At 33.1% G+C, this 16,990-nt stretch overlaps 1 protein-coding gene across 8 annotated transcripts; it reads left to right on the top strand.

Annotated features, from left to right (window-relative positions):
- Positions 1-258: 258 nt before the first annotated feature.
- On the top strand, positions 259-16,234 carry Mer (ezrin/radixin/moesin family protein merlin). 8 transcript variants are annotated; one of them, XM_088259606.1, is made up of 14 exons: positions 282-630; positions 751-880; positions 2,971-3,173; positions 3,986-4,110; positions 5,002-5,104; positions 5,572-5,778; positions 6,402-6,476; positions 8,115-8,219; positions 9,281-9,412; positions 10,190-10,336; positions 11,263-11,358; positions 12,475-12,579; positions 14,170-14,366; positions 15,235-16,234. In XM_088259606.1, exons 1-14 carry the CDS (start codon positions 544-546, stop codon positions 15,443-15,445), a joined length of 1,923 nt encoding a protein of 640 aa, XP_088115732.1. In that variant the 5' UTR covers positions 282-543; the 3' UTR covers positions 15,446-16,234. The 8 variants fall into 8 exon arrangements, with proteins under 8 accessions (XP_088115737.1, XP_088115738.1, XP_088115732.1 ...); XM_088259607.1 differs by having other exon boundaries at positions 310-630; positions 12,487-12,579; XM_088259604.1 differs by having other exon boundaries at positions 392-630; positions 2,971-3,185.
- The last annotated feature ends 756 nt before the right edge of the window (positions 16,235-16,990 follow it).

Consider the following 16,990-nt stretch of genomic DNA (forward strand, 5'->3'; position numbering starts at 1 on the left):
TTTTATAATAAATAAATGTAGAATTCAATCCAACAAACCTTGTTTTATTTAGGATATATTACCCAAGAATTTTATATTATTTATTATAACCCTATTTTTATGTAACGGACTTTCGGCATTAACAGACATCTCAAAAAGTTCGTTGTATTGGGGTTTTACTGTCGTCACAATTTTTTCATTTTTACATCTTTTGGGTCTATTAGCTGATTATAAAAATAAAAATCTATTTCTTTATGTTGGAAGCAATAAATAAAGTTCACTTTCATTTTTCCTTTAATTTTATTATATAAATTATTTATCTATGGCTGTAATTTATGCAAAAACTTGGTGCACTGACATGTATTTAATTTGGTTAATTGTTTGTCAATATCTTTAAAATCGTGTTAAAATTTAAAAACTTATAGTACGCCATGCTTTCCTTCCATGCAAAATTTATTGGAGTTTGTGGCTTTGAGTATCCGCTCTTTTGACAAAATTCCGTCGGCGGAATAACGTAGTTTTATTTAAAGTTGTGTTATTAGTTATTATGAAATCATCGAAAGAATGCCACCCTTCCGAAGAAAGAAATCTGGAAAATCTTTCCCAGTAAAAGTAATCACCTTGGACGCGGAGCTGGAATTTGATCTAGAGGTGAAATAATTTGTTTGTATTATCCAGGGTTCTCGTATTGCGCATTTTATTTGACAGCCGAACATAAATGTTAAGACTTAGGTTATGCCCTCGTTAACAAAACTTTCTGTTTTGTTTCAGTGGCGAGCTACCGGAAGAGACCTTTTCGAATTGGTTTGCAAAACGATCGGCTTGAGAGAAAACTGGTACTTCGGCTTGCAATATGAAGATTCCAAGCAGCAAGTTTCATGGCTCAAACTCGACAAGAGAGGTTAAAACTTTTAATTTTTTAATAACATGTTCATTCGACATTCTTTTATTTTTTCCATTGGAATGTATGATTCATACGACGTGAATCGCCCTGCAATCATTTTAGGAGTGCGAAATATAGTTTATCGTTTCATTTTATTATTATTTTATGTTAATGATGAAATAATAAGCGACTAATGTTTACTCATAAAAAAGTTTTAAATAAAAAAAAATCTTTGATGAAAAAATTACTTATTGTCCTTTGTTCCTTCTCCGAGACTTATTAATGCTTAAACTTATCTATTTTGCTAATTCAAATATTTAAGCACTTGAGTTTTCTAAAGGAATGCATCCTCAAGTGGTCTTTTTTTTGTTAGTATTTTTCATTGTTGCATTAATCTGGTTCTTGTAAGTTGATAGTTTAGTAGTGATGGGATGAAACAAATTAAAATAATCAAGTTATTCAATTTATTCATTAGTTTGATTATTAAGTCATTACATTGATTCACTCAGTTAGGAAAATTTATATTTATCATTTAATTTTCATTACATGAGTAATCTGCGTGATCATGTCGCTCAATACTTTCAACAACGTCATATATAAAAAATCATAAATTTTTAGTTGTGCATGTTTTCGGAAGGCCCAAAAAAAATACTATATCCCGGCAAAAGCGGCATATTTTTTAACTTTATATTTACCCGCTTCAGGGCAGAAAGTGTTGTTTTTGCATTTTGAAGAAAAGGTAGTGTTTTATTGTTTTTTAAACATGCTAAATATTTTTCAAATGTAGAAAAAAAACCTTCAGGTTTTACCTAAAAAGTTCTGTTGGCTTGACATTTATTTTTAATACATTTTATTATATTCTTAAACTTTAAAAACGATCTCCTGAAAAATCAAGTTTTTGATATATGACGTTGTTGAAAGAAGTGAGCGATGTGTGTTCTCGAAGTTTCATCACAAAAACATGAGTCAAGCTCAATTTGAATCGGATTAATCAGAACCGCAGTGTATTAACCTTTTCCTTACGGTGCTAAAAACTTACATGTGCAACGGTGATATGTATTTTGTACATCATATGAAAATGTGATTTAAAAACGGGGAAAATGTGAATATTCCCAAATGTTGCTTTTATTCTCCATAGTTAAAGTTAAAATGTAACAATTTTGTGATGTTAGCTTTGGTAAGTATCAAAACGAGAAAAAAATGCATTGCGTGTAGTCGCCATAGCTGGCATAGCGGCACAACCACCCCGAAGGACGACGAAAAGGAGATCAGCGAAAATAGTAACAAGCCGCGTGTGCGTGTTCGCAAAGCATGACAAGCACACACACTTACACTGAAAAACGTTTATGTGTTGGTGATTCTTTCCCCGATTTTTTAACGAATTATTTATTTCCATTGCTGCAGAACAATAACTGTATATTATAATACTTTTATGTAATACATTATTCTATTACGGAGGAATACCCAGGCTTCCATATTCTTCTTCATCTATGTTAAGATGTCAAAAAATAATATCGCTCACTCCTTTCAAGAACGTCATATGTCAAAAATCGTCAATTTTCAGTTGTGCATGTTTTCGGAATGCCCAGAAAATGTACTATATCCCAGCAAAAGCGGCATACTTTTAACTTAATATTTACCCGCTACAGGGCAGAAAGTGTTGTTTTTGCATTATGAAGAAAAGCTATTGTTTAATTATTTTTTCAAATATACTAAATATTTTTCAAATGGAGAAAAAACATTCAGGTTTTACCTAAAAAGATCTGTTGCACAGTAAAAATTTCAACAAGTGGCTTGATATTTATTTTCAATACATTTCATTATATTTTTAAACTTTAAAAACGATCTCCTGAAAAATCAAGTTTTTTGGTTTATGACATTGTTGAAAGGAGTGAGCGAAATGTTTACCATAAGTAAATAATGTAAGGAGCGGGTGAGTTAAGCGGTAAGGTTGAGATGTCAAAAAATTAAATGAAAAATAACTCCTATAATTGAAGATAATTCAGATTTGTGAAGTATTTTGGACACACTCAAAATGTTATAAACAAATTTAGAGTGTTCTAGAAAATAAATCGCAAATCAATTAAGTTTCTCTGTCTGTCGGGTAGTCCACGACCAGTACGTGTCGCAGCAGCCCACGACGGCGTTCATGTTTGTGTGCAAGTTCTACCCAGAGGACGTGGCGGAGCTGATCCAGGAGGTGACGCAGCACCTGCTCTTCCTGCAGGTGAAGCAGGGCATCCTCAGCATGGACATTTACTGCCCGCCGGATGCCGCGGTGCTGCTGGCTAGCTATGACGTGCAGGCCAAGGTACAGTCAAAAGTAATAGTCTCTATTTTGACAATATTCAATTTCAGTCAATTTACTTTAAATGTTAACCGCTCTACACACACACACACACACACACACACACACACACACACACACACACACACACACACACACACACACACACACACACACACACACACACACACACACACACACACACACACACACACACACACACACACACACACACACACACACACACACACACACACACACACACACACACATATATATATATATATATATATATATATATAAATTTTTTAACGATAAATTACCCAAATATTTTAAGGATAAAATAGTTTTCAAAATGGATCATAAAAGCAGTGTTAACTTGATCATTAACACATGAAGGAAAGGTCATCAGCCCTTTGCTTCAGGTACTAGTCCAGGGTAATATTGCATAAATATTAGAGCAAAAAAATCACTGATATTTATTTGACCCCCCTGGGAATCGAGCCCAGGACCTCCAGAACGGTAGCTGAGCGTGCTGACCATTACACTACGGAGGTGGGCATTTAAATAGGTGGATATTTAAACAACTGCCCTCAAATCGTCAAAATTTAAAAAAAAACACTGATGATTCCTAAATTCACTGAATTGACTGTCTTCTATACAAATCTGGCTTCACTAACTGCTAAATTTGATTTGCTGTTATTGGAAATTTTTATATGTTTAAAAACCATGTACATCAAAATTAGATATACACTCATCAGCTTAACAGCTGCTAATGTATTAATAATAATAATAATAAAAAAAATAATAACAGTTATTTGTTATAAATTTTTCAGTTTGGCGACTACGACGAGGCGTTATATAAACCTGGTATGCTCGCTAGTGAAAACCTTCTTCCCCAGCGAGTCATAGGCCAATACCAAATGACCGCGGAGATGTGGGAAGAACGAATAACGATATGGTGAGTATTCAAACCAATGAGGTTTTATCACTCGGGAGGAATATCTAATTTAACATACTCAATCTATAAATGATTGTGTAAGACTAATTTTGTGTGTATAACAGCCGATATTATTAGGATTACCATACGTCCCGGTTTGACTGGGATCGTCCCGGTTTCAGACACGGTTCCCGGTGTCCCGGCCGGTTTAAATTTTGTCCCGGTTTGCGCGAGCACTGTTCATTTATCTATTCAGACGGTGCATTTCTTACATAGAATTATGGGAAAACAGTTTCGGTAACTCCAATTTTTTTACACGGATTGGACTACATCATGTACTAAAATGGGAAGAAATAGAGAGATCTGCAGAAGCTATAACGAAATATAAATCAGATCAACGAAAGCAAATTAATACTGATAGTCTTTTTGATGAGCTCTCGCTCACAAAAACTTTTTTTGCATAAAAAATTGAAGAATGGAATTTAAAGAAGTTGTTACACTCCTTAACAATTTATAAGTAATTTATATAAATAAACGTTAATAAAAAATACATGAACATTCAGTATTCTTTCGGCATGGAAGGCATTATCGTATTTTACATTGATGTCTACGGGAAAAAATGTTTCGCATAACGAGTAAGATGCTGGAACGAATTATGCTCGTTACAAGAGGTTCCACTGTTATTTGTTTTTTTTTCCTACCTATCCCGGTTTGGAGCTTCATAATTATGGTAAGCCTAGATATAATCTAGTCATTTTTTATGGAATTATGATATGACAAACATTATAGTTGTTGGATTCTTTATTAAAATTTCAGGTTGATGCAATGCAGCATTACATTTTCACTCTATTTAAAACATGTACATATTCTATGCCTGATGTAATATTTCAAATTATATGGTGTCCATTTTAGGTATGCTAATAATATTGGCATGTCGAGAGATGAAGCAGAAATGGAGTATCTTAAAATTGCTCAAGATTTCAGTATGTACGGCATTAATTACTTTGCGATAAATGTAAGTTATTATTCATTTTAACTAATCACACATATCTAGCATAATTTGTGAAATACAAATACGTCTGTAAAAAGAAGTATTGCAAAAGAAAATAAAGTAAATTAATGTAAAGGTACTATTAACCATCATAAGATTTTTATTGGAAGTGTTTAATATGACTTGCAACATGGATGCCAAATTGAAGGTGTGCTAAAAAATTATCAACTTAGCACTATGTGAATCCGATGAAGTGCCATTTTGGGGCACCATTGGGTCCCTATAGGGCAAGGGTGACCACGTGCCGCCCGCGGGCCGCAAGCGGCCCGCCGGGTGTCTACTTGCGGCCCGCGGAGCAAATCACACATTTTTCCTTTAGTGTTTACAAAACCACCAAAAGAACATTCCATCGTGCGTAGTTCGTATCATATCCCATATATGGGAATTTTGTATTGATGCATTAGTAAAACCGTGTTTTGTTGATATTTCAGAATAAAAAGGAAACTAGTTTATTTCTGGGAGTAACAGCTCTCGGGCTAAATATTTATGAAAAGGACAATAAACTGTCTCCGAAAACATCATTTCCATGGTCTGAGATAAAACACATATCATTCGACGATAAAAAATTTGCGATCAAATTCATTGATAAGTCATCCACTAATTTTATATTTTTTTCACCAAAAGGAATGAATAAATTGGTAAGTCCAATCGTATTACGCTTATTATTACAAATAGTAAATGTAATTATATACAGTTATTTTTCTAAATTTGGATGAAGTGAGAGTGCTAATAATAATCTCTTGTCGAGCGAGTTTTTGTAAAGAAAGCTATATCTAAGAGTGAGTTTTTGTAGAATGAGCTGTATCTGAGAGTAAGTTTTTGTAAAGAAAGCTGTACCTAAAAGTGAGTTTTTTTTAAAGAATACTGTATCTGGAATTGAGTTTTTCAAACGATAATTTTTACACAAATGGCTTAACTGTTTTGAAACTATTTGTTTTATCGTATTGATTTAGCTATATGTGCCATTATTTTAAATTTAACTGTATAATGTATAGATCTATTCTTATTAAATGCATATTTTTACTATTCAAATCCTACTTGGAACTTATACAACTGACAGAAAGTATAATATCATCATTTCTTACATATTTTTTAAGGAACTTTAAAAATTATATATAATCCTTTGTTTGAAGCGGTTTTTTGTCATATGAGTAATAGTTTTTACCGTGAGAATTTACTCAATGTTTTAATTTTATCATTAAAAATCAGGCATTTCATGTGGTGATCTTATAGTAAATGATTTTGTTTGAAATTCCGTCAGATCTATGCGATAATACCTGCGTTACGCCCGACAAGGAATTCTTGTTATTTCAATATACCAGTCCAACCGAGTCATGTAAGTTTTGAACAGAGATTGGAATTTGCACTGCAATTCTGTGAACGGCAATGAGAAGTACCCTTTAATTGATTTCATTTAAGCCTCGTACCATTTCACACAGTCAAGGTTTTCAAATAACAACAATGATACAAACCAAAATCAATGTTTAAAGAATTATTTGATCAGGTATTTTGAGAGGGTTTTGCAGAATTTGATCTACTGAAGGTGTCACTTTGGTAATCAGGGTAAGGATATTTATTTCGGTTAGTCAGAAGATGTTTATAAAATTTTAAATATATTTTGTAGTAAAATAGTCATTAAACGAAAACATTAAGTTATACTTTTGTAAGCATTTTTTTTTTAACAATAAATTTTAACACAAATGTGTAGAAAATATTTACTTTACAAAAACTGTTAAAACTTTCTGATGAAGATTCCGTACAAAAAATAAATTAATTGAGTCCTTACCCCCTATATTCTTCCCCCATCCATTTAAAAACCTAATTTTTATAGTAAATTACCGCCACTTTGTACCACATGCGTTTAAAAACTGAAGTCAATATATCTTTTCAACTTTCACTGTAATTTGTAAGTACCTGTTAGAGAATTTTATATTTTTTTCCATCTGTACCAAGGATGCGTTGAGAGAATTTCATTGATCAAAATCAATTGTTAAGTTAGTTTTAGTATTCGTCTGATAGTTTTCAATAAACATATGTATCTTCATACATACCTACATATCACATAGGTCCATACACCCCTACTCAAATCATCCATTCACTCCACATGTCCAAATTAACTTGGAGACCCTTCTTGATCTTAATTTTAGGTCATAATCTCAGACCGGGTATACATTTGTATGGTGATACTAACCTTGTTTTAGTAATGATTATGTCAATTTCAAAATAATATTTCGATTTGAAAAATTAATTAAAGGAAACCTTAAATTGTCGGTCACAGATTTGCATAATCGCTGGACAAATTCCAAATTCTTATATGAAGCATGGTGTGAAATATTCCAATACGATTTAACTTTCAAATACATTCCCTCCTTTTTTACACTAATTTGACCATCCTAATATTCATCTTGCTTAGTAGAATTCCAAATGAAATGCAGAGAAATTTTTGTTTTATGTTTGTTGCAGTTCCTTTGTTTTTATAAAATAAAATGTAGTTTGATCAACGCTTTTAAGTAGGATTCAGTTGGTAAAAATATGTTTTTAATTTGTTTTGATTTTAAATGACAATAATATTCACATTTATACTATGACTGATAATTTATGCTCTTAGTTTTAGATGATGACAATTTTAAAATCGAATATTTGGAGTTGGTAATGATTAGTAAAAATTTAAGTTCAAATGTATTTATTTTGAAATCCAAATATTTCAATACTATTTTATTTGTAGTAGTTCAAAACTAAGGATTAAAATTTTATAATTGTGATGAGAATTGTACTCTTAACCACACACAAGAAAAAAAAAAAAGAATAATTATACATATATTAATTATATTATGGCTGATCACCTTCCCTTCATGTTTTTAAAATCAAAATATCGCTGCTTATATACGATGCAGTGCCTTATGCACCATTGGGTGTGAACAAGGGTTAGAGAGAGAGAAGAAGAATATACACAAGCGTCTTAACTTGTTTCCAGATACTGGATCTATGCATCGGGAATCATGACCTTTATATGAGACGAAGAAAACCCGACTCCATGGATGTCCAACAAATGAAGGCACAGGCTCAGGAAGAGAAAATGGTCAGTACATATTTTTATTAACCCTTTTAAAAGTTTTTCAGCATGTATCACTCAAGTGAAACAAATTCCAAGACTTATTACTATTTCATTGTACTTATATGATTCTGGTTCAATTATATTGAAAAGTAAAAAATCAATACAGCAAGACCTCTATAATCCAAACGCTGAAAATTTACCCTCTGTTTGGACTAGTGGAGCGTTCGGATTACAGCATTGATAATCTGTAGGGTATTTTTATCAAATAAAAGAAATATGTGTTGTGAAATTTTAAATGTATTTATTTATTGATTTGGCGTTTAATTTGTAGAACTCCATTTTAATTTATGTATTAATTTTTAAATCAAACACAGATCACCAAAAAATCTGTCTTTGATTTTAAAATTAGTACATAAATTAAAATGGAGTTCTACAAATTAAACGCGAAATCAATTAATAAATTGAAGGTGGCTTATATAGCCACCCAAGTGATTGTTAATAAAATACAACATAGTAGACTCAAAAAAATCTGTGTTTGATTTAAAGATTAATACTTAAATGTATATAACTTTTTAAAGAAATCATATATTTTACTTGGTCGAGATTTATTTAATGACAAGAAAAGCTTTGTCTCGCAAATTACGTAAAAGCATATTCTCTGGCACAGGAATATCCACTTGGTCAGCCCATTCTAAGCATGCATTGTAGACAGACACCGCGCTTGAATGGGAAATACTTGCTACTGCTTCTGCGTCAAACATTTCTTCACTTTCGCTGTCACATTCTGTTGTTACTTGCCTTATTATTTCATTGTCATTTCTGTTGTTAAGAAGCACAAAACAGGAGGGATGAGTGGATGTTCGGATTACAGAGGTGTTCGGAATAGCGGGAGTTCGGATTATAGCGGTCCTGCTGTATATTAAAAATATTGAGTATCAGGACTTTATATCCTTAGGGCCATAGAGGTGGCACTCGAGTAGTATGGCATGCCGCCTCTATGGCAGCACTCCAGTGTTAAGGGTTAAATTATTATTTTGCGCAGCCCGGTGTAATTATTTCAAATTATTGATGGTTTATTTCTTTAGAGACGTCAAATAGAACGCGACAAGTTGGCCAAAGAAAAACAGCTCAGAGAATCTGCTGAGAAGGCCAAGGCTGCCATGGAGCAGAAACTTCGAGATTATCAGGAGCAGATTCAACTTGCCAATGACGCATTGGTATGTATTTGTTTTAATCCTAGATTCATAATCATGGCTTATGCTTCAAAAGTATATATTACATAAATTACAACCCCTTTGTAGGAGCTTTAATACGATAGCTAAGCATGCTAACTACTGTACTATGGAGGTGGGCCAAAATGCATCTTTATATGTATTATATATTTAGTAAAAAAAAAACAAATCAAAAATTGCAATCAAGTAATTATATTTTTTCTTAGACTTATAACTTGGGCAACTAGGTACAGAAATGTTCTCAGATTTGTAGCTTATGATAGTATATTTAGGAGGGGTCAGTATTTATTCAGTATGTATACATTTTTTATATATAATTTTATATATATTTGGGGATTGATATCAAATAGCGCTTATTTACATATATAGTGTTAGATTAGTTTTCTCAAAGTGGGCGATAATGCACCCTTGTGGGCATTCTAGAAGACTTTAACAGGGCATAAGAAGCCCAAAGAGACGGATAGAAGTGCTTAGAAGTAAGATATATATTTTTATTCCTTCCCTTTTTCTATGATGGGACATTCTGGCAATTTTATTTTCCTCTTTGACGAGAAATTTTGATACGGTGGCGCCAGACTAAAAAAGTTTGGGAACCTGTACGTTAGATAGATATGATGGACAAATTATGAATTCAGGATTAAATCATTTTTATATAAATCATCTAAGACAGGTCCAAAAAATAGCATATTGCACTTGGTAAAGCCAGTTTTTTACATGAAAATAGGGCTTAGTCATTATTTCTAATGATTATTCCTAATTTAGAGACGCTCAGAGGAAACAGCCGACCTGTTGGCAGAGAAGAGCCGCATTGCTGAAGAAGAGGCATCGCTCCTGGCGCAGAAGGCATCCGAGGCAGAGAGGGAACTGGCCCGGATGAGGCTCAATGCATTGCACACCGAGGAAGAAAAGGTAACATATTTAACTTTTTCAGGAGCTTTGCTGTATATGTGCAGCAACCACCACTGCTTTGGCCGGATGAGTACTGACATACAAGGCAGTACTTTTGTGGGATACTATGTATAATGCTTTTTGGGCACTGCTATACCTTTTTTTTTCCATACAAAATGTCTTTGAAAACACTGTAGTAAATATGTATGTTGAAAACTTTTATTTGTAATTTACCTTGTATTTATAATCAGGGTACAAACACTAAAGGATATTTAAAACAAAATGCTTTTTGGGCGTATTCGTGTGTTTTGTAGGTTCACATTGTCGAGAGACGTTTAATTCACTAGCTCAAGTGTGGAATACACATTACAGTGAAAACCTATTATATTCATTTAAACATCCCTGGGAATCATGCCTCCGAAATCCACTACTAAACTCAAAGCCCTGAGGCGAAACACCAGACCCAGTGTGTGTTGCTATTATTCAAACCCTTATCCGCACCCCAATGATGCAAAGAGCACTGCATTATATAAACGCGGTGTTATCAATATCGTTAACACACGAAGGAAAGGTGATCAGCCCTCTGCTTTAGGTACCAGTCCATGGTAATATTAAATAAATATTAGTTTGAAAAAACACATATTTTTATTTTACCCCCCACTGGGAATTGAACCTGGGACCTCCAGAACTGTAGGCGAGCGTGCTGACCATTACCTACGATAGCAGTGTTGCGGTTATCCTTACAATTCAATATTATCCTTATAAAGTGTTATGCATTTACCTTATAAAACAAACAGAAAATCTCTGCAAAGAGACATCTCAGCCACTTGATAGGAATTCTATTGTCATACTCATTATTTTTGCATAGAGCTTTTAGTTGGATTAAGGAGGATATGTTGTACATTGTATTAAAATTTACTTTATATGGTAAATTTCTTCGAATACAGATCCAACTAGAGCGTAAGACCAGAGAAGCGGAATTCCTGACTGCTCGCCTTGTGGAAGAATCGGAGAAAAGAGTTGCAGAAGCCGATAGACTGAAGGTACCTCAAATACAATGCAAATAAACATCATCAACTCATCTTTCCTATTTTTGTTTACAATAAAATAAAAAAAATTAAGGTTATGAAATACCATCTTTGTAATTTTGATATTATAATTATGTAAATATGTGATATAACAAATTTTAATTTAAATATCATTTATCAAAAATTAATAAAATATTTTGATGAGTGGATCTGACTTCCGGCCGCGCCGAAGTTACACCCAGCCGGGAGTACGCCACATCTAGCCGCGCGTGTACGTCACATCTAGCATTTTAGGTGTCTTAGTCTTTATACAAATTAATTGGTCTTTGTTCTCTGCTTTGGCGGCTAATTGCGATGTTATTTTTCATTATTTTCCAAAGCTAACATTATAAAATTGTAATATTTTAACTTTAATTATGGTCAATAAAAACAACATTTAGGAAAAAAAAAATTCCGGTTTTAAAATCACTTTTTCATACGGTGTACAAAACAATACGAGTATCATCGTTTCGCGCGGCTGTTTTTAGCTGCGTAAGGAAAGGGTTAATAAAAAACTAGTGAAAATATGTAGGTATTCAGATATCCATGGCCTTCTTCCTCCTTTGTTTGCAGAACTTTCGATCCTTTATTGAAGCCGCACAACATTTTTTGCGACGGCGCCTAACATAAACATACCTAGTATGATTTTTAAAATTTATTTCATTATATGCGGGAATTCGTTATCACGAAAAAATATTTTTTGGTCCCTTGGATTTCGTTATATCTCGATTCTACCGTATTGTAAAAAATTCTACCGTATTCTACCGTATTGTAAAAAACATTGTATTATTTTATCGGGTTGTGGTTATGTAATTCTGAGACGAAAGTTTCTTGGTTCGATTCTCATTTTGCCAAAACATGACCTCTATTTTGAAATACCAACCTCTTAGGCTTACCTAAAAACAGTATTTAATTAAATTTCTTAAAAAAAAAAAACCCTGAAAACCGACAGTCGACAAAAACGGCATTTGCCGTGTCCCGCTGTTGACCGACAGTCCGCGAAAAACGGCAATTGCCGTGTCCCGACGACAACATGTTAAGAAAATCCAATTTATATAAAGGAAATCTAAAGCTTTCTATTAAAATGAATAGTTCTCCTTCCAGAATGAGTTGCTTCAAGCTCGGGTAGCAGAGAAGAAAGCCAAAGAAAAGTTGCTGCACTTCTTGAGTAGGAATACTTCCACCTCTTTAACTCAGGTAAGCTGCCTCGGTTACCACTAAAATATTTCTTTTACATTTCATTAGTCAAAATACACCTCATTTCAATGTTGCTAATTGCATTTGATTAACTAGTCGTTATATAAAACTATTCCATTCCTCATCATAATGAAAATGTACTGTGTACTGATACTTCTACTATATTCAATACTTTACTGTTGTGTGCTTAGCCTTTTAATGGCCAGGTAAGTATTGATTGGTAGTATTTCATGATTATCCAAAGAGATAATATTTATTGATTACCTACAACAAGGCTACTTGAATTTTGATGTTTTACTTGAGCCCAATACAAAAAAAATAAATAAATCTGTATTTGATCTACAATAATGAACGTATCGACATGATTCATTGTTTCCCTGACAGGTGACAATTATTGTCACGATACTTCGATCGATACCACAATCTAAATATTTTTTTTGTACTGGGCTCAAGTAACACATCAAAGTTCAAGTAGCCCCGTTCTACGGTACACTTTTTGTGGAATGACACATTGATTATTAAAAATAAAACACTCATATTATGCCACTTATTAAGTTTTTTTTTCATTTCACATGATTAGTTTCGAAAACTACAGATGTTTTCGAAACTAGAGGTGTAAAATGAAATAAAACTCGAGTGGTGTAGTTAGTACAAGTGTTTAATTTTTAATAATCCTAAGAGATATCTGACACACTCTAATTTTAATAATGTCAAACACGACGACATATTTAAGTAGGAATGTCGTACAAGTAAACAGGTTTTGTTGTTGTTGGCTGGCTATGCGATCTCGAATAAGTGATACATGTTGACAGGGTTGCAGCATTCAAAAGGTTTCATCGCAAGTGTTTCTTGAAATATGCCCACTTTGGAGGATATATATTTAACCTGTTAACCGGGCTGGACGTATAAATACGTCAAACGTAAATAATATCGGCAACGGGTAGGACATATGAATACGTCCTGTAAATATATGTTGCGCCTTGGAACGGGCGGAACCTATAATTTCGAACAAAGATAATTAGTCATCCAAACATGTTTCGACATGAATTATTTTCTATACATATATAATTTATATTTGAATCACTAACTTTGTGATTTTCCATTTTATAATTAAAATGTAACTTTGTCTTAAAATCACCAGAAATATTTTATTATAACTAAATTATAATGTCTACCGGTTTCGAAGCTAACCGCTTCTTTATCAAGACTGATTAATACTATTAGTATTAATCATTATCAGACTGATTAGTATTAATCAGTTTTGATAAAGAAGCGGTTAGCTTCGAAACCGGTAGACATTATAATTAAGTTATGATAAAATATTTATAGTGATTTTAAAACAAAGTTACATTTTAATTATATTTTCTATATGTTTGGAATTTTGTTTTTTCCTTTGTGATTTATATGAAAATAAATGAAAAAATATATATTTCATAGTCTTTTGATTTATTTTAAGCATAAATAAAATATATGAAATCACGTCCACCGTACTGACACGTCCAAGTGAAAAAGTTCTCGCCCGTTGTATGTTGTATAGTTAAAAAGTTAACTCCACGATTAAGAGGTTAATCAGCGATTTTTTCTCTCCAGACTCCCATGCCGTCCATGCTGTTCCCTTCCTCCTGCTCGCTGCCCTCCGACTTGCAGACGGACCTGCAGTCGCTGCACATCTCGGGGCGGGCTCCGGAGCCGCTGACCATGGAGGCCATGGGCGCCGACCTCACCTCCTACGAGCTCATGGCCGAGGGGGACATACAACAGCTGTCCCTGGAGATAGAAAAAGAGCGGTAGATATGATTCCACCTTCCAGTTATATTTTTATTTAAAACACTCTCCTTACCATCTAATGTTTATTTTGTACAATACCACTTTTATAAACACTTATTCGTGACTGCTGGTTTCGGAAAATCATTCCATCATCAGGTCTTTAAAATAAAATTATTACGATTTGACATTTTTATCAAATGAAATAATATTGTTTTGATTTAATAAGTTGCATTTTTTTACTTCAATGTTATTTTGTCAATGGTAATTTGGCGTGAAAGGGTTTAATTGGACGATTATTATGATAATTTTTTTTTACAACTGAATAATTATTTACAACATTTTGATTGTGTCCAAATACTTGTTCACAAAATCTGGATTATCTCCAATTACAGGAGTTATTTTGATATTATTTTTTGACGAAGAAGAATATGGAAATCTGGGCATTTACGGGGCTGACGACCGTCATTGGCTGGTTTAAGTGATCACTTTACACACGTGTAACATTCACCAATTCTACCCATTATTGACAACCACACTACTCAAATTCTTAGGCGTTCTTTATATATGAACCAATTTTGAAACATTATTCTTGAATCACTAGAACTTCACTAGAGACATCTATTGGTGAGATGAAAAGATGATGAGATGTAAATGCCCAGACTTCCATATTCTTCTTCATCTTTGATGAGATGTCAAAAAATAATATGAATAATTATTAAACTTTTTATTGGGTATGTTTGTTTTTTTTTTTACATGTGTTTGATTTTTAAGCTAGGCCTTGGTTGGCCCAGTACCATTAGATCCACGGACCAGTGCTGGTCCATGACCGGGGTGTTTGGGACCACTGCTATGGAGGATTTGGCTTTAAATCATGTTTATTATTTGTAGGGTGGATTACTTGGAGAAGTCAAAGCACCTCCAGGACCAGCTGCGTGATCTGCGCTCCGAGATAGAGGTCCTCAAAGTGGATGAGAAGCAGTCAGAGTTGGACCAGCTTCACGAGAACCAGGTCCGAATGGGGGAAACCAAATATTCTACTCTCAAGAAGGTCAAATCAGGGTCCACTAAGGCGAGGGTGGCGTTCTATGAGGAATTGTAGTCATTGTAAGATTAACGCTGATGTATAACTCCTTCTTGGACCAAAAATTTAAGGAAGAACCTTTTATCGTAAAATGACTTCTAATTTGTGTTATATTATTGACAGCGCATAAGAATGTTCCTTATAATTGAATTTTTGACCAGAAAGAATTTCCCTCTAAAAATTCATCGTTTCTATATTTTTTTCTAATTCCTATCTGCATCCAGCAGTTCAAACGGCACCACATTAAATTAACATGCTATTATCTTGACTGTTAATTATCTAAAGGTAAGGTGATCAGTCCTGCTATAGTGGAGTAAGTTAAAGACTATGGGGTGAAAGATAATACTGCTCTATAGGAAAGAGACTGTAAAGGGAATAGCAGCAGAATGTATGCTTTTTTCGCAATTGGCAGACTCTTTACCTACATTAGATAATACCCACTGCCCACTTAGCACACAGTTTTGTGCAGCAGACAGCCAGGTACCCAAGGTTCCTACCTAAATTTCCCTGGACCAAATATTAATGTAATGATTTTTGTCTTAAAATGTAGACTATTCTTCATACCATGTATATTGACATCTGTGAAAATAATCATTGAGATAAATTTCTTTCAGTACACTATGTGAATCTATGTTAATCTCGGAGACCGTAATTAGAAAAAAAAACTGGAGATGGTAACTTGATTCTGTGTTTAGGGGTGAGAGAACGCACAGTAAAAATTATTATATTTGAGTTGTTTTATATTCAATTATGTAAATGGTTTGTAATTTACTTAAAAATCAATCAATAAAATAACTGTTAATAAAATAATTTAAATTTGTCACAACCAATTTGAAATAAGGTGATCAGTTAATAAATATATATAAATATTTATAAAAATGATACGACTTTATAAATATTTTTCAATAAAAATGGGAGAACTCTAGAAATGTCAAAACCACAGTTAATAAAATAGATTTGTTTTTTTTTAGTTTCCTGTTGATGTTCCTTTCTATCAACGATATGTTACCCTGGTCAAGAGCTCAATTATACAATTTGTAGGTTTAAAAAATTAAGATTGCTATTATCATTATCTTGTTGAAAAATAACATGTAATTTAGAGACAAAACACACTTATCAGTACAGGTAGTCAAAAGAGGATCTAACTTATTATCATATTGCAAGAATATACAGTGGCACCGCCTTCGACTCCATAGATAAAGTGTGTCAGAATATAATGCTGAAGGAATGTTATATAAGTGGATTAAAACTGGCAACACGGGAATGTCATTTTTTGTAGCATTTCCTATGAAGATTTAATACCTAACCTCAAATTATATATAAGAATTCAAATAATTATTAGTGTTAATCATTTTTATATTCTGGCAATTTCTATGGATTTTACCAAATATACTCTAGCTAACTTATCTTTAGAATGATTTTCTGTGTACTGCTAGACTTCTCATTATTTGAGGTTATGTATTAGATTTCCACCGAATTGATAGCACAGCATAATATTTACACAATGAAATATATTTAACACTAAATAAACAAGCAAAAAAAGTTTACTAGATTAATTTACAA

Source organism: Brachycentrus maculatus, unplaced genomic scaffold, assembly GCF_059751285.1.
Source record: "Brachycentrus maculatus isolate JH-2025_06_01 unplaced genomic scaffold, ASM5975128v1 h1tg000119l, whole genome shotgun sequence".
NCBI classification, from domain to species: domain Eukaryota; kingdom Metazoa; phylum Arthropoda; class Insecta; order Trichoptera; family Brachycentridae; genus Brachycentrus; species Brachycentrus maculatus.

Bases quoted from the DNA above. Each gene is read 5' to 3' on its own strand.
- Mer (XM_088259604.1), top strand. From the start codon at position 544: ATGCCACCCTTCCGAAGAAAGAAATCTGGAAAATCTTTCCCAGTAAAA. The intron at 4,111-5,001 runs GTGAGTATTCAA...TGTCCATTTTAG, and splicing joins GAAGAACGAATAACGATATG to GTATGCTAATAATATTGGCA. The intron at 9,413-10,189 runs GTATGTATTTGT...TTCCTAATTTAG, and splicing joins AACTTGCCAATGACGCATTG to AGACGCTCAGAGGAAACAGC.